Source organism: Diabrotica virgifera, chromosome 4, assembly GCF_917563875.1.
Source record: "Diabrotica virgifera virgifera chromosome 4, PGI_DIABVI_V3a".
Taxonomy (NCBI): Eukaryota; Metazoa; Arthropoda; class Insecta; order Coleoptera; family Chrysomelidae; genus Diabrotica; species Diabrotica virgifera.
In genome coordinates, this window is record NC_065446.1 from 21,061,569 (window position 1) to 21,087,867 (window position 26,299).

The following is a 26,299-nucleotide window of genomic DNA, read 5'->3' on the forward strand; positions in this document are numbered from 1 at the left end:
ATTATGATGTGCTGAATAATTATGCCGCTGGTTTTAATGGAATTAGCACTTTAAGGGAAAGCCAATTTAAACCAAAATATGTTAATTTTTATCTGCGGTGATCAACATATTGAAATAGACTAAGAGCCGCTATAGGTGAAATTTGATAATCATTTTAGGCACGACAAGACCCTATACCTTAATTAGTAGAACCTAAAAGAAAACGTATGAACACTGTGCCGTCACTTTTTAGTGGCACATGTGTCGACAGTGGCGCATCAAACTTTCCACTTATGGAAGGGACAAATAAATTAAAAAGTACCCTCCCTCATTCCAAAGATTCAATTTTTTTTATTTTTTTAAGTTCTATGTGATTAAGCAATTAGACTTAGCTTAATTTTAACCCGCCACCCACTGTCCCCTTCCCCCACGACGAAAAAGTTCATTTTTCGTTTTTATTTTTTTCAGATAAGATGCAATCAATTTTAAAATTTCAAAAAATGCATAGGCATAGTTGAGGCTTTTACACAACATTTCTATTTTTTGTAGATCCATAGGTTAAGTGTACATATCCTTAAAAAAATTTTAAAATTTTTTTTGCAAAAAGCGTATAATTATTTTTTGGAGGTGGCTGGAGGTCTATTTTTTTTTCTATTTTGTGTATTTTATCAAACTATATCTCTTTCATTTTTTTAACCATTTTTCTATAAGGTTTGCCACCTTTAAAAATCCAAAAAACTGTTTTTTATGGAGCTTTTGGGGAGGGTGAACTTGTTTCTCCCATTTTTAAATGTTCCAAAGGACTCAGTTACTTCAATTTATATATACTTAACCCATAAAAAACATTGATTAATCTATTTTGAAGTCTTTAAACTAGGGAAATCCCCAATTACAAGGTGGCGAACCTTACGTAAATATCTGAAAAAAATTAAAAACATAGTGTTTGATCAAATACACAAAATAGAAAAAAGAAGGTTTCTAGCCACCTTCAAAAAAAAGTTATAGGCTTTTTTCCAAAAAATATTTTTTAAATTATTTGAGGTTATGCACGCTCATCCTACAGATCTATCAAAAATAGGCATGTTTTGCAAAAGCTTCAAATATGGGTGTGAATTTTTTGAAATTTGGTAATTGATTTCATCCAACCTAAAAAACACGAAAAATGAAGTTTTTGATAATGAGGGAAGGGGGTAGGGGCTGGTGGGTTAAAATTACGCTATGTCTTATTATTTAATCACATAGAACTTTAAAAAGTGAAAAAAGTTGAATTCTGGCAGTAAGGGAGGGTACTTTTTAATTTATTTATCCCGTGCATAAGTGGAAAGTTCGATGCGCCACTGTCGACGCATGTGCCACCAAAAAGTGACGGCACAGTGTTCATACGTTTTCTTTTAGGTTCTACTATTTAAGTTATAGGGTCTTCTCGTGCCTAAAATGATTAGCAAATTTCACCTATAGCGGCTCCTAGTCTATATGGGTATTGTCTCTATGGCTAATATGTTCTTAGAAGTAATAGTAATAAAATAGTTAAAATTTACATTATTCTTCGTTTTCACATTTTTATTTGTCGCCTTGAAAGGTTTTCTAAATCAAACCGAATTCTCCCCAAAATGTCGGAAGTAAGGGTTAACTAATATGCATAATGTGCTGTTATAAATACAGGTATTTTCAAGGATATTAATTACCGCTACGAGAGAATTAAACTACACTTTTAACCATCAACTCGTATGGTGGGTCAATATTGACCCAATTGGTGCACTGGCCAGTTATTAATATTCTCCTATTTTCTACAGTACTCTCAGTTGAACTACGACCATTATGCGTGCGGGCGACATTTTTTTTGAAAACTTATGTTTTCAAATAGTACATTCTTCCACGGTTTTTGCTGTAAATTTTAAAGAACCGCTTGGGTTGGCATGAAATTTGGCATACGCATAGCTAACATGTCAAAGAAAAAAAGTGATATGGTGCTGATGTGTGCTTTTGTCCTAGGGGTGAGTTTTACCCCATCTCGGAGGTGAAAAAATATATGTCCAAGATAAGTCCCGAAATGGATACACTGACTAATTTTAAGCAACTTTTGTTCTATAGAGTTTTTTCACCAAATTAATACTTTTCGAGTTATTTGCAAGTGAATATGTTCATTTTTCAACAAAATAACCACGTTTTAGACGGTTTTTTGCAAATAACTCAAAACGTAGGCATTTTGTTAAAAAAAATGTTCTTACCAAAACTATAGCCTATAAAAAAGTGAAAAAAATGGTGTATATATTAGGTCTCTATACCTAGCAAAAGCAGAGTTATAGCTAATAAAAATAGGTTCATATTCGAAAAATTCCAAATAGAATACATAATTCAATATGAAATCTCCAAATAATGAAACATTCTTGGGGAAAACACATTACAACTATTTTAAAGTGTTTAAAAAAAGCTTTTTTCTACGAGCGTGCAAAAATGTCTACTTTCGCGCACGCATTTTAGTTTAGAAAGTTTCACTTTTCCGCACGCGTGTTACTTTTCCGCACGCAGTTTTTACTTTTCCGCACGCGTGTTAATTTAGATATGTTAATAACTTTAAAGTAATTATAATACATGGAATAAACTAATATTTAGATATTATTTACTAATTTATTTCAAATATATCTTATTGTGTTCCTGTTTTAATGAAATTAACGCGACAATTCGATGAAATAAAATTATTTTGACATAATATTCGAAAGTCAAATCGGTAGACAATAACACTCGTTTTGAATCATCGTCATGGAAACCAAGATCGTCGTCATGCTAACTAATTATATTGAAAGTTTGGTTTTGACAACCTTGTCAAAGAATTAATTTGTGTATGTATTTTCATATTAATTAAATTAATTGATTAAGATTTGGTAATTTTTTAAAAACTCTTAGAAAAAATATTGTTCCTAACTCTTGCAGAAAGTCTCTTTTCCGCACTCGACTCCCGCTTCGCATCGTTCGGCAAACTGCAGTCGCGTGCGGAAAAGAATGACTTTCTGCACTTGTTAGGAAAATAACTATATTTCTGTTTTTATAAAAAAAATTTCTAGCATCAAATGTAACCAAGTTACGCCCAAAATAAAGTTGGTCCCTTTTGTTTTGGCAAAAAAAAATCAGGAAGATCACCCCCAATTAGCAACTTAAATGACTTTAAATCGTTACCGCTTCACTAGTTACTTCACTTATGTTGTGTTTATATGATCTGTAAGTTTCATCGATTCAAAGTGCTTATTTCTGAAAAAATTTAGTTTTAAAGAAAAAATTTTTAAAGAAAAATTATAATTTTGACAAAAATGCTTTTTATAACTTAAAAATTGTTAGAGATACCAAAAATTTTAAACAATTAAAAAAGTCGGCTTTACTTTTCTGAATATTTTGTATTTTTTTGTTTTTCTGTAAGATAAAAATTGGTTAAGATTCGGTGTTTCTAAATTTGCATACACTCGTGATAAGTGACTCGTTCAAGCTCTTTTAACTATAGCTCTTTCAAAAATAAGGACTTTGAACCGATGAATCTTACAGGTCATATGACTAATACATCCGCGAGTAAAAAACTTGTGAAGTTGTAATAATTAAGTTCAATTGAAATGCTAATTAGGGGGTGATTTTCCCGATTTATTACCAAAAAAAAGGGAGCAACTTTATTTTGAGCGTAACTTGTTTACTTTTGATGCTAAAATTTTTTTATAAAACAAAAATAAGCATTTTTTAAACACTTTAAAAAAGTTAAAATGAGTTTTGCCAAAAAAGTGCTTCGTCTTTCGGTTATGGCACGTTAAATTATTCGATTTGGAATTTGACGAATATGAACCTATTTTTCATTAGCTATAACTCTGCCTCTACTAGATATAGTGAGCTAATATATATACCATGTTTTTCACTTTTTTACGTGTTATATTTGTGATACGAATTTTTTTTCGACTAAATACTTACCTTTTGAGTTATTTGTGAAAAACCGTATGAAAACGTGGTTATTTTGTAAAAAAAATTAACATATTCACTCGCAAATAACTCGAAAAGTATTAACTTGGTGAAAAAACTTTATAGAACAAAAGTTGCATAGAATTAGTCATTTTATCCATTTCCGGACGTATTTGGAACAAATATTTTTCACCCCCAAAAGGGGGTAATATTTATCCCTAGGGCAAAAGCACACATCGCTACAATATTTTTTTTTTCTTTGACTTGTTAGCTATGTGTATGCCAAATTTCATGTCAATCCAAGCGGCTCTTTAAAATCTAGAGATTTAGCAATATTTTATCTTTAAAGAACGTACTATAATATGAAGGTGCAAATTCCCTGTAACTTTATAGACTTTTTGACAACATTTGTATGTATGCGGGTAGCGACCGTGAAATGTGAATTCAAAGTCTTCATAAAAGCTATGAAACGATTCAAGGGACCTCTTTGTCCCACAAATACATCTACAAATCGACAGTCTTTTGTATTTTTGGGACAAAGAAGTCCCTTACATAGTTTCCTAGCTTTTATGAAGACTTTGAATTCACATTTCACGTTCGCTGCTGAGATTTCTTTCTATATGAGAGAATTCTTTCACTTTATTTCTTAAGGATGTCGTACCTAGCGTAATGAAGTCAGTTAAGTTTATTAAACATCTTCTTCTTAGGGCGCTTGTCCGTTCCGAACGGTGCTCTGTTCCATTCTGGCTATGATGACTTGGTTGGCTGCTCTACGGAATAGCTGTGCTAAGGTCTTTCTATACCATGCGCTCAGGAAACCAAGTCAGGATATTTTTCATCGTACTGGGGTCCTTTTTCCTTCAATTTTACCTTGTAAAATGCATTGGAGTAGCTCGTATCTGCCTTGATTTTTCATTATATATCCCAGGTACTGCAGCTTACGACCTTCACGATGTTAACTAAATCTGCGTTTGTGTTCATCCTTCGTAGTACTTCTTCATTGGTGACTTTGTCTGTCCAAGATATCTTCAGGATCCTTTTGTATAACCAGAGGTAAAAGTCCTGAAGTTTCGATAGAGTTTCTGCCTTCAATGTCCACGTTTCATCTCTGTATAGTAGCACTGAGTACACGTAATATTTAAGGAGTCTTATAGGCTATTGATTATGTACTATAGAAAGGAACTACAACGTTAACGGGGTTTTATTATTTCATATGGTCAATGAATCTCTATATATGAAAAAACCGCGGAGTGCTACCATTTAAAGGGGTGCGTTTTTGAGAAATGGGTGAATTAGTCCCTGGGCACAGGTTACATTAGGGTGAGTTCTATGCACTTGTGGTACAAACATGCGTACATAAAAATTGTTTCTGGTTAAATTTCCTATCTAAATATAACTTTTTAAAGTCAAAGATATATTTTTTTACAAAAATATATTCAAAACAAAAAGCACAAAGAAACCCAAAAGAAAGAAATTTTGTTTTTTGTCCCATAACTTTTGTCCACGGGGATATAGATATAGACATTGCTTCACAGAAAAAAAACTTACATTATTTGTCTTTAAAATGATGTTTCGTAGAGGTCATTAGGATTTACAGTTTTCGAAATATGATTTTTCAAAGTTCGCCAATCACAGCAATTTTGGGCAATTTTCCTTGTTATTTCGCAAATATTGTTCTGTAACTTTTTTCTACGTAACTTTAGGCATATGCAATGGTACATGTAAGAGGAATAGAAATCAATTGCCTTTAAAATGTTCTACTGTATAATGTTGTACGACTTCTTTTAAAGAGGTTATCTTTTCCAAGACTTTATACTTTTAACGAGTTTTTATATGTTTTACGACTATTTTTTAAATTTCCCATTATAACTTTTTTTCTACATTTAGGTATATATTATATAATAAAAAAGAAATCTTATTGTGTTTAATTTAAAATGGTGTATTATAAAAAATTATAGGATTATTTTTGAATGATATGCTTTTCCAAAATATAATAAGTACTTGCAACGATTTTTGATTTTAGGATTATTTTTTAAATTCCTCATTATAACTTTTTTATGTGATTGTGTGTTATGATTGAGTCTTATTTTTTATAGGTAATACTTTGGATCCACTTAACTCGGCCGGACAAACTTCCAAATATGGATTAATTCCAATATTTACTGTCAAAGCTCCTGCACCACAAGCTTTGCTTGAAAAAATAGCATGTAAATGTACCAAAGGATGTACAAAAGACTGCGGTTGTAGGAAGATAGGAATTAGTTGTTCCATATTCTGCAAAGGGTGCATATGCATGGGTACTAATTGTGGGAACTCTAAGATAACTGATTTTTTTTTAAATGTCAACCTTTAATAGTTATTTATGATATAAGTGTTAAAAGTACACGTTTAAGGCACGCATGTGAAAGTTTGCAGAATGAGCGATAGCGAGTTCTGCAATTCACATGAGTGCCTTAAAAATGTACTTTTTAACACGCATATCATACAATATTTTTTCTACAAACGTAATTAGAGGACAATATCTACAAAAACTTTTACTTGAACGTGACTGATATATTATATTATATATAGTATATATTATAAAATATATAATATATTATATAATAATATTATTTTATTTTTATATGTATTATATTATAAAAATCGCTAAAAGTATAAAACTTTGAAAAACCATAATTTCTTTAAAAAGAAGTCGTACAACATTATACAGCAGACCATTTTAAAGTTAATTGATTTCTATTCCTATTACGGGTACCATTGCATATACTTAAAGTTACGTAGAAAAAAGTTACAGAACAATATTTGCGAAATAACAAGGAAAATTGCCCAAAATTGCTGTCAGTGGCAAATTTTGAAAAATCATATTTCGAAAATTGTAGATCCTAATGACCTCTACCAAACACCATTTTAAATAGAAAATGTGTAAGTTTTTTTTCTGTGAAGCAATGTCTATACCTATATCTCCGTGGACAAAAGTTATGGGAAAAAAACAAAATTTCTTTCTTTTGGCTTTCTTTGTGCCTTTTCTTTTGAATATATTTTTGTAAAAAAAAGTATCATTGACTTTATAAAGTGACATTTAGATGGTAAATTTAACCAGTAATAATTTTTATGTAGATATGTTTGTACCAAAAGTGCATAGAACTCACCCTAATGTAACCTGTGCCCAGGGACTAATTCACCCATTTCTCAAAAACGCACCCCTTTATATGCTAGAACTCCGCGGTTTTTTCATATATAGATGTCTATTGACCATATTAAATAATAAAACCCCGTTAACGTTGTAGTTCTTTTTAGCTATCTTATTTTGAATATAATCAATAGCCTATTATTTTTGTTTGTATGTTGAGGTCATAGCTCTTGAACACAGAACTCATAGTCTCATAGTCTAGAATACACTCTTTGCCTTTCCGATGCGACAATTAATCTCCCGGGTATTATCCCACGACTCATTGATTACACAGGCCATCGATGAAAAAACTTTTTTGATAAGATTACCTCTATTTTATGTATTTTAGTGTGCTGAGTCCGAAAAGCGCATTAAAAATGCTGTATCATCCACCATTCTTTCACAATTTAACATTTAAAATTGCATAATTACCTTTGAAACCAAAATCACTACTAAGAAAAAAATAGCTTGTATTGCATTCAAACAAGTTGTAACCAAGTTTTTTGGTAATGTGAAAGACCCTAACTACGACCTTATATTAGCCAATTTATTAGATAAGTTTTTTAAAATATTAGATAAGATTTAAGATTTGGGATGTCAAATGAGCCTTAAAATCCACCTTTTGCACTACCATCTTGATTTTTTCCCTGAAAAACTGGGTAATGTTAGTAAAGAACAAGACGAACGATTCCCCTAGGATATGAAGGTGATCGAGAAACGATACCAGGGACGTTCGCGTTGGAACAATAATGTGATGGGTAATTATTGTTGGTCACTTCATCGGGAACAACAGAGTGCCTCGCATAGGAAAAAATGCTACTTCAGAAGTTTTAAATAAAAAAGAAAAAGAAAATACAAAAGCATTGACTCCTGAAATGATTGCACAGACCTATACTATTACAAAATAAGAATTAGATAAAAGGTTTTATTCTAATAATATATAATTTAAAGGTATTTCAGTATCTTGTCTTTTTCAAATCATTATAATGTATAATGGTAGGGGAGCCCAAGCGGAGATTTTTGCAGTTACTCGAGCGCGTCAGATTAGCATATGGGAGAAACCTGGTACCCTGCAGATATACCTATACCATAGATTGGCTCTTAACACAGGGGGTTTCGTTATCGGGGGTCCGAAAAAAAATCTATCCTTAAAAAAACTCGAAATTGTCATATTAAGATAAGGTAAGTTAAGTACATGCAAAAGAGTGTATATTTCAAAAATCTGACGATTTGACCCGGTCGTAAGGAAATGGGTGAGTCCCAAAGTTTCACAAGAAAAAAGCGAATATTTCGTGAAATGAATGACAGATCGAAAAACTAAAAAACATGTGCTCAATATTTTTTAAAAATCTATCAAATGATACCAAACACAACTTTCTACGGAGAAAGGTGGGGGTAAATTTAGTATTTTAAATACGAATCCCGCGATATTTCGCGTAATGAACATCAGATCGAAAAACTGTAAAATACACTTATTCAATATTTTTGAAAAATCTATCGAACAGCACCAAACAGGACCCCCCACGGAGGTTCGGTGGGGGGTTACTTTAAAAATCCTAAATAGGAGTCCCCATTTTTAATGCAGATTTGGATTCCTTACGTCAAAATAAGTAACTTTTATTCGAAACATATTTTCGAATTGCGTTCGAAAGATGGCGTTATAATCGGAAAAAACGATTGTTGGAAATGGAAAATGAAATTAAAAAATGGCAAGCGCCCACTAAAATTGAAAACTTTACTTAACTTTTTTTGGTTTTAGGACCTACTCTTCAAAACCCAATAAGTCCCCATAACGCTCGAGTGACTGCAATTTAGCATACTTTGCTCCCCTACCATAATAAACAAGTGTCATATTGTGGAAAAACTGTGGGTGATATGTAAAATCTAATTTCAGACTCTTTTTTAGCGTAAAAAAATACATGGGATTCACATAAATTTGTAAGAAAAGTTTTATAAAAATATTTTTTTGTTGGCCTGTGTTATATTTCTCAATGTATTGTGAGACACGTACAAATCTACATAATTTGGTTCACATAATTTTGATGGTGTTTACATCTAGTCCATATGTTCGACTTTATCAAACTACCTAAGCGTTATTGCATTTTATTTCCCTCCGAACAAGCATCTAGGTGCTCCTGGCGAAATCCTTGTGCTCACCCAGAAATTTTTTTAAAAAACCCTTTAAAATTAGCAAAAAATCGATATAAAGGGGCCCCCGAAAAAATAAAAGTGTTACTAGATAGCTTTTAAGATTTTTTTCATTTAGATTAATGATAGTAAAAGAAAAACTTGAGGAAAAAATCAAGTCACTCAAATACGCGAAATATGATTTTTTTATTTCGTTTAGGCAAAAAAAAAAACGAAAAATAACACGATTTTTCGAAAAAAAAAAACGTTATTGGACATCTAAAAATATTTTTTTTGAGCTGAAACTTTCAGGATAGTCTTTTTTGAACACAAGGAAATAAAAAAAATGCTTGGATAAAAGAAAAAACATCGATTTTTTCTTTAACCGCCCTACTGTATGGTACCGATAGTGGTCGGAATGAAGTAAAATGCAATCACCGATTTTCTCATCTTACGGCTTCTCCGTAATTAACTAAGCGTGGCACGAAGCGTCGATTTGTAAATGTTTTTGTGGGACAAAGATGTTCTTTACATCGTTTCATAGCTTTTATGAAGGCTTAGAAATCATATTTCAGGTTCGCGACCAACAGATTTCTTTCTATAAGAGATAATTCATTGATCTATCAAACATTGAAGTTTAGCAATTATAATATAATCATACAAAAAGTCTGAGAATCGCTAAAAAAAACGGACATTCGCCAAAACATGAAAATCGATATTATTATGTAGGTGTTTATGTAGTAATTTTAACAGTAATTGTAGGTTAATAAATACGACAAAACTAAATTTTTTATAAAGCCACGTTGACCTCAGGTTCATTTTCATGAAAACTATTAGTCCTAGATCCCGCGTACCAAAAGAAGTTGATTAATAGCAAGCTGAACATTTATTAATATCTTAACGGTGTCTCGTCGGACAAACTTTGATGTACGGGAACACTGGAACAGGGCAAGTTTTAATTGTGGAACAATTTAAAAATTTGGAACATCAGATTACGAAGACAGAACTTGCAATTGATTTGTTACCGTTTCATTATACTCTCATACAAAAATCAGACTGCTATTTTTTATCACCAATATAGTTCCTGTCATTTGACATGTTCTTCGTGTTGGACTCTCTAAAATGCCAAATTGGTGAAAAATACCAATCTGAGTTTTGCATGAGAGTTTAATGAAATGGCAACAAATCAATTGGAAGTTCTGTCTGACAAGATACATGGATCGTTTTCGTAATCTGACGTCCCAAATTTTTAACCTGTTCCATAATTAAAACTTCCCCTATTCCAGTGTTCCCATACATCAAAGTTTGTCTACTCGACTAGACACTGTTAACCTATTAACAAATTTTCAGCTTGCTATTTAATCAACTTTTTTTGGGTACGCGGGATTCAGTCCTATATTATTATAGTAGGGGAGCAAAGTATGCTAAATGTACAGTCACTCGAGCGTTATGGGGACCTCTTGGCTTGTGAAGTGAAGATTAGGTCCTAAAACCAAAAAAAAGTTACGTAAAGTTTTTCATTTTAGTGGGCGCTTGCCATTTTGTAATTTAATTTTCCATTTCCAACAATCCTTTTTTACGAATATAACGCCATCTATCCATAATTCGAAATTATGTTTTGAAAAAAAGTTACTTACTTTTACGTAAGGAATCCAAATCTGCAATAAAAAATGGAGGCTCCTATTTAAGATTTTAAAGTAATCCCCCCTCTCCGTGGGGGGTCGTGTTTGGTGCCATTCGATAGATCTTTTAAAAATATTGAATAAGTGTATTTTACAGTTTTTCGATTTGATGTTCATTTCGCGAAATATCGCGGGATTCGTATTTAAAATATTAAATTTATCCCCCCCCCTTCACCGTGGGAAGTCGTGTTTGGTATCATTCGATAGATTTTTAAAAAATATTGAGCATATATTATTTAGTTTTTCGATCTGTCATTAACTTCGCGATATATTCGCTCTTTTCTTGTGAAACTTTGAGACCCATTTTCTTACGCCCGGCCCAAATCGTCAGATTTTTGAAATATACACTCTCTTGCATGTACTTAACTTACCTTATCTTCATTTTTTAAGGATAGATTTTTTTCGGGCCCCCCTAACGAACTCCCCTGTGTTAAGAGGCAATATATGGTAGAGGTACATCTGCAGGGTACCAGGTTTCTCTCCATATGATAATCTGACGCGATCGAGTAACTGCAAAAACCCCGCTCTGGCTCTCCTACCATTAGATAGCATTACCAGCCGACAAATACGTACAAAATCGATACGACATACTGCGATTTTAATATTTCATCATTATTATTTTTTCTTCATATTCTCCAATGTAGTATTATGTCGAATGTCGATATTTTGCTTCACCGGTAGACTGAAAATAAGTGTGTTATCTAAATAATATTATGTAGAAGAAAAGATTTTTATATACTTTTATAAAGTATTCTCATTGACGAGACAAACAAATCACATGCATCAAATTTATAATATGTTTTTAAATCCAATTTTTAATAACATTGTCATTTTAACAATCATAACAATTTTTATTTTAATTATGTTACAATTAAACTATATGTTGAAAATTAGTAACATTAAGATGATTTAGTGATATACAAATACAGTGATGAACGCGCTAATAAGCCGCAAAATAAGGCCAAAGATGAAAAACATAACACGTTGTAAAAATAAAAAGAGATGAAACTAGTAGTGGTGTAAAATTATCAATAGGAACTTACATATTATTATACAGGGTGTTTGGTATAGAATGGGCCATAGTTTAAACTTAGATTCCTGAAGTTAAAATAGGTCGATTTAAGCATCTAACTTATCTTTATTACAAAAGTTGATAATAACCGAAATACAGGGTGTCAAAGTTAAACTTTTATTTTATTTATTCTTCAATATTTCCTAACAGGCATGGGATAATATCACGAAATTTTGTAAGCGGTGGTTTTTTAGGACGAGAAATCTAAATTGGCCACCTAAAATGATCTATTACCCAGAGGGCGCCACCTACACCTTTCATCGCTGATTTAATACGTTAAATTTTTTTTGCACGATTGATCATTTTTGACTGTTTACCGTGAGAGATTTTACGTCAGTAGGTGACATTTACTAGCAACTCGACGGTAAATAATCCAACTCGACGGTAAGTACTCCAACTCGACGGTAAGTAATTCACTTACCGTCGAGTTAAAAAATCTCTTAATTTTAATTTATTTTTTGAAAGAATAAAGAAAACTAACGAATTATTTATTAATATTGAAACTTATGGTACAATTTGTTAAATTATTTAACGAAATCCCACTTGTTTGGGCTGTGGTTTCACTTCTAACAGAAACTCCTGCCGAATCGCATACAATAGTAATATCCAACATTTTTTCTCTTCAAATACGCGATCAAAGTTGAAAACTTGGAAATATCAATGCCATCATAAAGAAAAACGGTGGATTTAATCATTGAATATTCTGCCCAGAGGCTTCCAGGAGCTTTCAACTGCATATGTCTTTGAACGAAATATGCAAATAGAGTCTTTTCTTCGATTCTTAAATTCTTGCCTTCGCACCATTTTTTAAAACTTTGGTAGGTATTTTGATAACGAATTTTGGATTTTTCGGGAATAATAATTGCTGAACACCCTTCTTCCCAAGCCCGTTCAATTTCTTCAAATTCACTTTCGCTCATATTTTAATTTATAATAATCAAAATTGTACTTAAAATTATTGACAACTAAATAATAGTAGATTATACCACGAGTCAATAATGATGGCTATTATTCCCGAGGAATATTTACGAACCGAGCCGCGTTAGCGGCGAGGGAGTAACATTCCGAGGGAATGAGAGCCATTATTGCGAGTAGTATACTCTACTTTATCTACGACAAATTAATTAATTTAAGATTTTTAATGAACAACTTTATTTGTTAAAAACATTAAAATTAGTAATAGTACAATTAATAAACTGAATTGGTTGAGAATCATCATTAACTTTAGTAGAGTTTTTAATACAAATATTTGGGATCTCGATTGCTGTAGAACAAGAAGATGGTACATTACTGTTTATCTCTTTAGCGATAGTATCTGCTGTAGTCCAGATCAACATCATGGTTTATTCTCAACATAGATTTAATCATTGAATAGAATGACCATAATGAAGAAGGTTTATATTTTGCACTTAATTCAGCGAAATAGGCCAGCAGAACATTTTCGGAAAATGATTTCGCGTTGTTTCGAACACGCCATTCGTTGAAGGTTGCGTACGTTTTATTATAAATGGATTTCGATGTTTCAGGTATTAAGGTAGATGCTGTTGCTGTAGCTAGTTCTACAATTTCTGGTGGTGTACAATTAAAAGATTCTTCATTTTCGTCCATCTCAACACAAACTGTCAAATATACTATTCGTTTGACAGTGACACTTTTTGAGGTTGATTATTTTGTTTCCGTGGTGAATTTTGTGATGGTTGTGCCAGAGGGATTAATAGCTATTAATCCCGCATTATTAATCCCTAAGGGATTATTATATGGCATTATATTGCAAACACCACAAGTATAATACATATATTATGTATCAGTCGTAGATAAAAACTCAATTCTCCATTGTTGTTATGCACCCTAGTTACTACCTAACAACCAAAGTATCTATCTTGATAAAATGAATGAAACTAGTCAATATGACGAAAATGTTTAATTTTATAATTTATGATGATATCAATCGTGCAAAAAACGTTATAAGCATGTCGAACGTTAAGGGTAACCGATCTCAGACAATAATTGGAATCGTCGCTCCGCTCCTCTTCCAAACAATTGTCTTCGATCGGTATAAAACCCTTACCGTTCTCCATACTTAATATACTATTTCGTGTGTAACTACAATGCAGTAGTAGCTAATACAATGTGTATTATGCAGAAATTATGTTGCCTCGCAGATTTAAAATACGTTTATCTCGAAAACGGTTGAGTTTAGTGACATGAATATAGTATACTTTTTTAAGTAAAAATAATAAGAGAATAAAAGTTTTGATTATGAACGTATATAGAGTAAGTAGAAATAGTATATTAAGTATGGAGAACGGTAAGGGTTTTATACCGATCGAAGACAATTGTTTGGAAGAGGAGCGGAGCGACGACTCCAATTATTGTCTGAGATCGGTTACCCTTAACGTTCGACATGCTTATAACGTTTTTTGCACGATTGATACCATTATAAATTATAAAATTAAACATTTTCGTCATATTGACTAGTTTCATTCATTTTATCAAGATAGATACTTTGGTTGTTAGGTAGTAACTAGGGTGCATAACAACAATGGAGAATTGAGTTTTTATTTATTTGTCAATAATTATTTTAAGTACAATTTTGATTATTATAAATTAAAATATGAGCGAAAGTGAATTTGAAGAAATTGAACGGGCTTGGGAAGTAGGGGGTTTCGCAATTATTCCCGAAAAATCCAAAATCCGTTATCAAAATGCCTACCAAAGTTTTAAAAAATGGTGCGAAGTCTCTATTGGAATATTTCGTTCAAAGACATATGCAGTTGAAAGCTCCTGGAAGCCTCTGGGCAGAATATTCAATGATTAAATCCACCGTTTTTCTTTATAATGGCATTGATATTCCCAAGTTTTCGACTTTGATCGCGTATTTGAAGAGAAAAAATGTTGGATACTACTAATGTATGCGATTCTGCAGGAGTTTCTGTTAGAAGTGAAACCACAGCCCAAACAAGTGGGATTTCATTAAATAATTTAACAAATTTTACCATAAGTTTCAATATTAATAAATAATTCGTTAGTTTTCTGTATTCTTTCAAAAAATAAATTAAAATTAAGGGATTTTTTAACTCGACGGTAAGTGAATTACTTACCGTCGAGTTGGAGTACTTACCCTCGAGTTGGATTACTTACCGTCGAGTTGCTAGTAAATGTCACCTACTGACGTAAAATCTCTCACGGTAAACAGTCAAAAATGATCAATCGTGCAAAAAATTACTTAAAGCCATAATAGTTTCCAGAAATGTATAGCAAATCTCTTCAAATGGAATTTTTGATGCAATGACATAAATATGAGAACTGGTACAATTATTATGGTTTCAAGTTGATTTTTCGGGGGTAACTACAATATTATGCAAACAATTTAGGCCAGGAACCGAAGCTTTTCACCTCGCAATTTTTACAGAATGGATCCATTTGCATGAAAATTTGAGAATAAGTAATGGATAGTCCAAGGATCAAAATCTATATGATTCCGAAAGGCGCTTTTACCACGGGGGTGGTTGCCACCCCATCTCGGAGGTGGAAATTATTTATTATATTTTGACCGCAAAAGTTGGTAAAAACATCCATTCTAAGCAAAAAATGTTCTATACATTGTTTTAAAAAATTAATAGATTTCGATTTATTCGCTATCGAAAATGATAATTTTGTGTAGAAAAAATCAATTTTTTCGATATACTCATTTATGATTTACTCAATTTTTGTCGTAGAAAACCAACTTTTTTTTCAAACCAAGTTCTTGGTAATTAAATAACCTACAATTTTATATTAAAATATTTTTTCGTATCTCTGATGGTAATCTTTCTATTCTGAAAAAGATAGCATTTTTTACCAAACTACAAAAATTCGTTATTCACTTTTAACTCCAGTTTTTTTAAAACTTATCATTCTAAGCCAGTCACACTTCTAGAATCTATTAATAATAAATAACTAAATAAGAATGAATAAGGCCTATGACTAAAAATACCGCCAACTTACATTATGATGCTTACAATAGGATTTCTCCATTTTTTTCAAAAAAAATATATTGATTTTTTAACCGCAACTTTTTAAGTTTTTATTTTAGAAAGTTTGGTAAAAAATAATTTTGTAGGCTTGTATAAGATATATATAAGCATATTAATATTACATCTTTTTAAAATCCTCAATCGCAAAAAGAGGTGAATTTGAAAGGGTTGGTATATGTGGTTTTTGCATGTTATTACAAGTTTTAATTGTCAATACCTCACTTAATTTTTGCCATAAAATTTTTTTTTTCAAGTCTTATTCTTGGGAATTAAATAAGATACAATTTCATATCTAAATATTTTTTCGTATCTCTGATGCTAATCTTGCTATTCTGAAGAAAAAGCCATTTTTTTACAAACTACAAAAATTCGTTATTCGCTTTGAACTCCATTTTTTTAAAAACTAATCATTCTAAGCCAGTCAAACTTCTAGAACCTATTAATAATACCTAAATTAAAAAATCAAATAAGGTTAATGACTAATTTTAATTAGGGTGATGATTAGGGGTTTGCTTGCGATCACTTTTTCGCCGAAAAAAATGGGGACTGGCATTCTTTTCATTTTAAGTCACTTAATTTTTGAGCTAGACTTTTTTATTTCTAGAGATAGATATTTTTAAGTACTTTAAATTAGTTTGAACAAGCTGTTCTCGAAAAATGCATAGTTTTCCCGTCTTTTGACATTGAAACTACAATATTTAGCATTTGACGAAGAGGAGTCAACATATAATAAAATATAGCTCGATTACTGTTGGCCTTAAAGAAAATTAAAACAACGGTTTTGTTTATTTTTTCAAAAGGTACATTTTTGTTAAGTGAACTTGTTTTGATAAAACGAAAATTTTTGGAGTTACTAGCAGAAAACTTATTAAAAACATTGATTTTTTTGATATAAAACTAACACATTCGGTAGCGAATAAATCGAAAACTATGAATTTTATCAACAAAAAGTATAGAACGTTTTTTGCTTAGAATGAACGATTTTACCAACTTTTGTGATTCAAATATAATAAAAAATTTCTACCTCCGAGATGGGGTGGCAACCACCCCCATGGCAAAAGCGCCTTTAGACATGATATAGATTTTGATCCTTGGACTATCCACTACTTATTCTCAAATTTTCAAGCAAATCGATCCATTCTATAAAAATTGCGAGATTTTGTCCTATTTTAAGCTTCAATTACATACTTGGACTAATAATTATGTTGTATCGCAGATTTAAAATACGTTTATCTCGATAACGGTTGAGTTTAGTGAGGTGAATGTAGTATTTTTATAAGTAAAAATATTAACAGAATAAAAGTTTTGATTAAAAAAAGTATATAGAGTGGGTAGTAAAAAAATTGAACGTATTAAATGAGCGCTGAAACGTGTAGGTGGCGCCCTCTGGGTAGTAGATCGTTTTTGGCGGCGGATTTAAATTTCTCGTCCCAAAAACCAAAATCTTAAGGGGAGTGAGACAGGGATGCTTAATTTCACCGCTGATATTCAATCTGTACTCAGAGCACATTTTTGAAGAGGCTCTAAAAGATATTGATGAAGGCATCTCAATAAATGGAGTCAAGCTCAGTAACCTGCGATATGCAGATGATACAATAGTGTTTTCCAATACCATAGAAGGGCTGCAAAACTTAATGAATAAAATAACTGAGACCAGTAGAACATATGGACTAGATATAAACACCAGCAAAACCAAGCTAATGATCATCAGCAAGCAAAACATAACTGGCGTAAATCTGCATGTGAACCAAATGAGAATTGAACGTGTCTCACAATACAACTATTTGGGCACTATAATCAATGAGTCGTGGGACAATACTCAAGAGATTAAATGTCGCATCGGAAAGGCAAAAAGTGCATTCTTGACTATGAGCTCTGTGTTCAAGAGCCATGACATCACTCTAAAAACAAAGATAAGGCTCCTTAAATGTTACGTGTACTCAGTGCTTTTATACGGAGTAGAAACGTGGACCTTGAAGGCGGAAACTCTATCGAAACTTCAAGCTTTTGAGCTATGGCTGTACAGAAGGATCCTGAAAATACCATGGACAGACAAAGTCACCAATGAAGGAGTACTACGGAGGATGAACACAACCGCAGATTTAGTCAACATCGTGAAGGGCCGTAAGCTGCAGTACTTAGGGCATATAATGAGAAATCAAGGCAGATACCAGCTACTCCAGTGCATTTTACAAGGTAAAATTGAAGGAAAAAGGACCCCAGGACGAAGAAGAATATCCTGGCTTGCTAACCTGAGAGCATGGTATAGAAAGACCTCAACTCAACTATTCCGTATAGCAACTAACAAAGTCATCATAGCCAGAATGATCGCCAACGTTCGGAACGGACAGGCACCCTAAGAAGAAGAAGAAGTCCCAAAAACCCCTGCTTTTCAAATTTCGTGTTGTTATCTCATGTCTGTCCGGAAATATTCAAGAATAAATAAAATAAAAGTGTAGCTTTGACACCCTGTATTTCGGTTATTATCAACTTTCGTACTAACTTAAGTTAGCTTAAATCTACCTATTTTAAATTCAAGAATCTAAAGTTAAGCTATGGCCCATTCCTTACCAAACACCAATTTACATTACATTACATACATAACGTGGCTTAATATCTTTGGTTTGGTCTACATTTTGATGTTATCCATGGTCCTAAGTATTAGTAGCTATCCACACTGTTAATTACAGCGTCTTCAATAGTCAATTGGATGTGGCGTGTGATGATTTAGTCATGACCATGCATTTAGTTTTCTTTAAAATCATCTTCAGGCCATACTCATGACAGCGGTCATTAAGACAGTTCAGTTAACACTTGTGAAATTATAATTATAAAAGTGGTCTAATTATTTCATCGAGCTATACAGGGTGTCAAGAAACTCTACCGACAAACGAAGACAGGAGATTCTTCAGATAATTTTAAGATAATTTAACCCAACTCACTTAGTCCGAAAATCTTCCTAAGGGAGCTAGAGCTCTTTGAAGATGGCGTCTTGTAATTAGTTTTTCTTAAATACCTCCAGAATGCTTCTATTTAGAAAAACAAAAATTGGTACGCGTATTTATCTTCAAGATATAAAGCTAATCCATCTGTTGCAAATTTCTAGTACCGATCATAGGCGTCCGTTTTAGGTAGGGCAACGGTTATTTTATCGCATAACTTTTTTATCTTTAACTTTTATGCATTTCTGACACTGGATTATTAAATTGTCAAGTATTCTAGTACTAAAAGGTACTCTTGTTTTAAATCGGTAGGACACACCATTTTCTAGAAAAATCGATTTGAAAATTTTTCGCTTTATGAATTAAAAAAAAAAAAATTTCAAAAAAAAACTGTTTAGAAAGACGAAAACTGGTACATTTATTTATATTCCAGAGATAAATCGATTTCATTAATTGCGAATTTCTAGTACCGGTCATAGGCGTCCGTTTTGGGTAGGTTAACTGTTATTTTATAGCATACCTTTCTTGTCTTGAATTTTTGAGCATTTTTGACACTAGATTATTAAATTATGAGGTATTCGAGTACTAAAAGTTACTCTTACTTTATGTTGGCAAAAAACTTCGTTTTTTGTTGAAAAGTTCTTTCAATTTTTTTTCAAATTCCAAAAACAAAAAACTTTCAAATCCATTTTTCTAGAAAACAGTGTGTCCTACCGGCTTAAAACAAGAGCACCTTTTAGTACTAGATTACCTCACAATTTAATAATCCAGTGTAAGAAATGCATAAAAGCTAAGGACAAAAAAGTTACGCGATAAAATACCCGTTGCTCTACCCAAAACGGACGCCTATGACCGGTACTAGAAATTTGCAATTGATGGAATCGATTCATCTCTGAAAAGTAAATAAGCATACCAATTTTCGTTTTTCTAAATAGAAGCGTTCTAGAGGTATTTAAGAAAAACTAATTTCATGACGCCATCTTCAAAGAGCTCTAGCTCCCTTAAGAAGCATTTCCGGACTAGATGAATTGGGCTGAATTATCTTAAAATTATCTAAGGAATTTCCTGACTTCGTTTGTCGGTAGAGTTTCTGGACACCCTGTATAATAATGATATTTCTATTTTAGATACTTTTACATATTTTTTTTAATATACTATTGAATTTATTTTACAATCGTGTAGCTATGTATAAACACAATCAACTTTTATTGTACAATATTAAAAAAAAATGTTTTATACTCACCAAAGACTCATAACTTGATATGGCGTCCAACAAACAAAAAACACAAAGACGATGATGATGGTCATTTTCAGTGTTCGAATTTTCGCTTTATCAAGAAAGGGAAGACTCGACCTTGTCACACTGTCAGCTGGAAAAAAAGAAAGTTTTATACAAAAGATCAATCAAAAGGATTGTTCTTTTTATCTACTCGGGTTTTAATTTAGAGCAAAATGTAATTTGTTACACTTGCTACTCTTTTATAATGGTTCGCACTTTATTTGGGTTACAATTTGCTTAGTAGGGGTAGTTACGTTTTTTGCAAAAAATATCTTTAAGGCTTATGGAATTATTTGTGTTTATATTTATATTTATACATACTCTGGGCTAATTAGCAAAATACAAGGAAAATTTATTTACCAGCAATTTTATTGCTGGAATCGAATCTTATTATTGTATATATTAATAATATAGGTATACAAAGTCCACAGAGAGTGTGCTACTTTTTTTATAAACAAAATGGCAGCCCGAAAATCGTGTTTTTTCAATTTTTGCTCTATAACTCCAAAGATTTTAATTTTACACCGAAAACACCCAAATAAAAATTCACCGCAATTAAATTCTGCATAGAGACATGTTTTTCCCGATTCATTTCCACGAAAACTTTCCCCGGAAAAGGCGGGTTTTTCCAACAAAATCTTTAATTTTCAACTAAAATTTTAGATAAGTAATTGTAAATCAGTAATTAAATAACTTGGTAATGTAAAAGTCCTTTTCGTATAGATTATAATTCCAGAAGCCGACGGAAATTTTTTTTTTTTTATTTAAATTTATGTGTCTCGGCTGCAATGGCCATTGACACAAACAGTATTGGTTATACAATAGTTAATTACAATGAGGACTTAAAATTAATTATTATAACAGTTAATTTCTAAATCTTAAATAACTTTAGGTAAAAATTATGACAGAAATATTGGGAGTACAATTATTAGATACTATAGAGACTTACAACTAATTATTACAATAATTATTAATTATGGATTATGGTGATTAATTATTAATCACTAAATTTTGAATAATAGGTAGAGATTATAAAGACAAAAGATCATATTGTGTTAAATAATCGAATGTTTTTCAAGAAACTAATTAGGTTATGAAGTTGATCGGACGAGTTTAAAATATCTTTAATATTTGGCTTAAGTTTATGTGGATTTCTTTGAATCACATACTGAGGACACTCAATAAGGATGTGTTTCACGCTCAAAACACTACAGCAAATTTGACAATTAGGCTTCGGTTCAGACTTCATTAAGTATTCGTGTGTGTATCGGGTATGTCCAATTCTCAACCTTCGAATGACTGCTTTTTCTTTTCTAGTCATAGTTGGGAGTTCAAATATATTGACAGTCTGCCGGATCTCGTGTAATGTGTTTTTGATTGTGTTCCAGTGGATTTGCCAAGATATATGTTGTTGCTGCTTAAACATCTGCTTCAAGTCACTACAGATTTGAACATGTACTTTTGAGTGCTGACCATTTAGGGTAGAGGCTACTTTGGCGACGTGATCTGCTTTTTCATTACCGGGGATGCCGATATGGGATGGTACCCAGATGATAGTAACAACTACGCCTTGAGAGGCAAGTGTACTATATATGTTATGGATTTCATGAACTAAAGGATGTTGAACATATAAACTTTTTATGGAGAAGATTGATGATAAGGAATCTGTGCATATTGCTTGGTTTTTACTATCGATTTCTAAGGATTTAAAAGCTTCTAATATCGCGTATAATTCACCAGTATATACGCTGCATACATCTGGTAATAAAAATGATTTTATTGTCTTATCAACTGTGGTAACAGCACATCCAGTTCCTATTTCACTTTTGGAAGCATCTGTGTATAAAATTTTTTGGAATTGGTTCTTTTCTATGATTTCTTCAAAGTATTGTCTTATTAAAATGCTCGGAGTTTCGTGTTTGTTATAGGCCAACAAAGAAGTATTTAAATGTAGGATTGATCTGCTCCAAGGAGGGGTAGTTGGAATTGGATATGGAAGTGTTTTGGTAAGATCGATGGCATTTCTTAAGGTTGATTTCTGGATTTCAATAATTGATTGGATCGTTCTCGGTAAATCCGAGAGGGGCTTTGAATTTATTAGACGATAGACGGGGTTAGATGGATTTGCAGATACTGTAGCAAAGTAAGATTGTAGGAGATACTCTCGTCGAATCCAGAGGGGTGGCTCATTAGCCTCGCAATAAAGGCTCTCTACAGGACTAGATTTGAAGGCGCCTAAACAGAGACGAATGGAAGTATTATGCACAGAGTTGAGTAACTTTAAGTCAGACTTTGACGCAGACATGTAAATGAAACTACCGTAGTCCAGTTTAGAGCGAATTAAGGCTCTATAGATATTAAGTAAAATGCTTTCGTCTGCACCCCAAGTATACTGTGACAGTGCCTTGATTATATTAAGCCTCTTCATTGCATTTCCTTTTAGTTTGTTAATATGCTCTTTCCAAGTTAGTCTACTATCAAAAGTTAAACCAAGTATTTTATAGTGTGTTACAGTTTGCAATGGAATTTCGTTGAGATATACAATAGGATTTTGGTTACAAGGTCCTCTGCTAAATCGAATTAATTTTGATTTGGAAGGTGACAGTATTAATCCTGTGTTTTTAGCCCATTCGTTAAGTTGATTTACGGCGGTTTGCAGTACTTTACATGTGGCGGTTGTATTTTTTCCTTGACAATATAGAATAAGATCATCCGCATACATTACATATTTCACTGGTAGACAAACACTCGAACATATGTCATTTATTGCGAGAATAAACAAGGTTGTACTGAGTACGGAACCTTGTGGGACTCCATTATTTTGCGGGTATGTTGCAGATATTTCACCGTTTACTTTTACCTTGGAAGTCCTTTTTTTTTTAAAAGTTTTGTATGAAGAAATAAATATTGCCTGTAATATTGTATTGAAGAAGCTTTTGAAGAATGGCTGGTCGTGAAATGCTATCGAAGGCTCCTTCTATATCAAAAGCACTAGCGATAACATCTTGTTTATTCGAAAAGGCGGTAGCTATTTGTGTTTGCAGTAACACTAAATTATCAAGTGTAGAACGGTGGCGTCTGAAACCAGATTGGGCTTCGTTAATTATAGCATATTTTTCTAGAAGCCAGGTTAATCTTGAGTTTATCATTTTCTCGAGAAGTTTGCATGCCGAGCAGGTTAGTGAAATTGGCCTATATGATTTTGGCAGATTGGAAGGTTGATCAGGTTTTTTTATTGGTATGATGATTGATTCGCGCCATATGCGAGGAAATTTCTTAGTAAGCCATATTCTATTGTACAGATTTAGAAGTTTTGCAAGGCTGGAATTAGATAAATTTTTTAAAAATATGTATGGAATATTATCTGGCCCGGCAGTGGAGTTTTTACAAGACGCTAGAGCTACTGTTAATTCTTCTAGTGTAAAAGGAAGGTTGATAGCGGCTATATCATGTCTACTAATTTGAGGAGTGTGAGAAGTTAACGGATTTTGCTCATTTAAACTTTGGTTATGCTCGAGTTCATATCTAAATTTCAGTGCGAAACTTTCAGCCATAATATGCGAAATTGTTTGGTTATCTGTAATTACTTTTCCTTCCCGTGTAATTGCTGGGATTTTTGGTGAAGATTTCTGTCCTTTCATTTGTCTTATTTTTGTCCACACTTGTGTTGGAGAAGTATCACTGGTAAGAGTTTAAACAAAATTTTGCCAGGAATCTTTTTTACTTTTTTTAACAACATATTTAGCTTTAGCTTTTAGTCTTTTGAAGCAAATCAGGCTTTCTTGACTTCTCTTTCTTCGATATCTGTTAAGAGCAGATTTACATTCTTGCACTATTTGTTCGCATTCTGGATTCCACCATGGTACAGCCTTTTTAGAGGGGCATATTGTTATTTTCTGAACATGAGTTTCTGCAGCCATGATAATGCAATTATTAAAAAGAGTTATTGTCTCGTCTATGTCTTCAGACCCTTGTACTAAGGATAGTAAGTTTTCGGCACTACTTTTGAAATGATTCCAGTCTGCTTTAGTAATATTCCACTTGTGACGGGGCAATATTTTTTATGACTATTTGTTATGACTATCGGGAAATGATTACTATCGTATAGGCTGTCTAACGTATACCATGAGAGTGAATCAGCTAACTTGGGATCACATATACTTAAGTCAATAGAGGAGTAACTTCCTGATGCGATATTAAAATATGTGTTAGCTCCACTGTTCATCAAACAAGCATTATTGCAACTCAATACGGTTTCTATGATTTTTCCTCTTCCGAAAGTTTTCTTTGAGCCCCACATAGTATTATGGGCGTTAAAGTCTCCGACTAGTAATAATAAATATAATAAAATGATGGTTTTGCTTGTTTTCGATTCAGAGGGTTGCACACTAGCTAGACAGGCCCTATTTCTACCCTTTCGCTGTTATTTTTCGCTGTTCTGTCTTCAAGTGAGGGGTATATTTTTCTCATATCGTCAAGGAGTGCCTGGACATTTTGAGTGAACTCCTGTGCTTCGTGCAATGGGTTATCACTGCCGAATGTATTTTCTAGGAAGGCCAGAAAATTTTCAACAGGAAGGAAAAATGAGTCTGGATTTTCTTGAAAAAGATTTTGGATAGTGTGAGTTGTGGAATTAGTTAATTTAGACTTATCGGGAGAGTCTTTCTTAGATCTTTTGGCTTTATGCTTAGTGGGAACAATTACATCTGGTGAGGGCATTTCATTGATTTTAGTGGGTGTATTTTTAGAAGTTTGTGTTTCTAAAGAGCTTGTATCACTGATGTCAGAACGACTTCGTTTCTGACTGGTGGATGGGGGAATAAAATCATTATTTGAGGTTACGGAAGTAATGGGAACATCGACTGTATTTATTTGTTGACTAAGATCTATATTATTTGTTGGGTTTGATAGTGTGTCATTATTTGATATTTGGGAAGTGGGGATGGGTTCAGTAGGAAACGATTGTTCATTTAGGGATGGATTTCTAGGAGGATTTTGACAATTATTTGCTGTGTGATTTTGTTGTTTGCATAGAAAACATACCATTTTATCCGTAGAGAGGAGTATTCTGTGAGAGTTGTTGTCAAAAGGGATTATTATTGAAGTTTGGAGCTCAAAGTTTTCTGTGGATGGAGTGACATATACTTGTCTTCTGAAACTCATAATATGGGTAAATACATCACCGGGGATTCCAGCTTTTAAATATGACACTGGTGACGCGAGTTGTAGACCAAGATCCTTGAGATGTTTCTCTATGATGTCGTGTGGAATTGATGGACAAGCGTTGGAGATTATAAGCCTTTTAGCTGGGGTTACTAATCTCCGTACTGGTAGTTCAACTGTATTTATTTTAATTGTAGGATGTTCAGTAATAATTTGATCAACAAATTCAGAATTTGTTAGGTAGATACAGATTCTATTATTGGAAATTCTTGAGGCGAAGCAGATGTTTTTCGGATTAACAATATTACCTATGGCCTTGACATAATCTAGTAGTACTAAATTTGGTTCTGCATGAATTAAAATAGCTTCGGTCTTCTTCGGATACCTAGGACGTGCTTTAGTCATTGTAGCGGTTGCATATGAACTAGTAAGATTACTTGAAGAATTGGGTATAGACATGGTGTTGCTAACAGTGGGGGAACATTGATTTAAATTGTTACTCATGTAGTCAAAAGTAACTCGAATTTGTTTATATTAACGCTTTGGTTGTCTGGAAATAAGCGACAACTTGGAATACATCACTGCAATACTGGTTGCCTAACCGTTTGGGGCCAGAAAGCAACCGTGGAAAACTATTGACAGTTTCACACTGAAAGTGTTTAAGTTGGAAGATTATTACCATTGATTATAGACACGGATCCGTGTCTATAATCAATGTTATTACGTAAAAAAGGTCTTACTGACTGAAGCTACAGCTTGTTCTTGATAATCAACACTAAACACAATTGTTATTAGTCACTGTTTGAGCGAAAAATAGTTTTAATAACTAGTATTTACAGTAATAATTACAAATTACGGCACCAATTTACAGATCGATACATACACGTTCTGACGTTAGTTTGACAGTTCCGACGGAAATTAAATGAACCGTTTAGCA

At 32.7% G+C, this 26,299-nt stretch overlaps 1 protein-coding gene across 2 annotated transcripts in view; it reads right to left on the reverse strand.

The window, feature by feature from the left end:
- Nucleotides 1-26,299, reverse strand: part of LOC126882946 (adipokinetic hormone/corazonin-related peptide receptor variant I) — an 815,905-nt gene that overhangs the window by 157,955 nt on the left and 631,651 nt on the right. For both annotated transcript variants that reach the window (XM_050648023.1, XM_050648024.1), the window contains exon 6: nt 20,164-20,290. In XM_050648023.1, the coding sequence (XP_050503980.1) occupies nt 20,164-20,290 (127 nt within the window). The remainder of the gene's footprint in view (nt 1-20,163; nt 20,291-26,299) is intronic.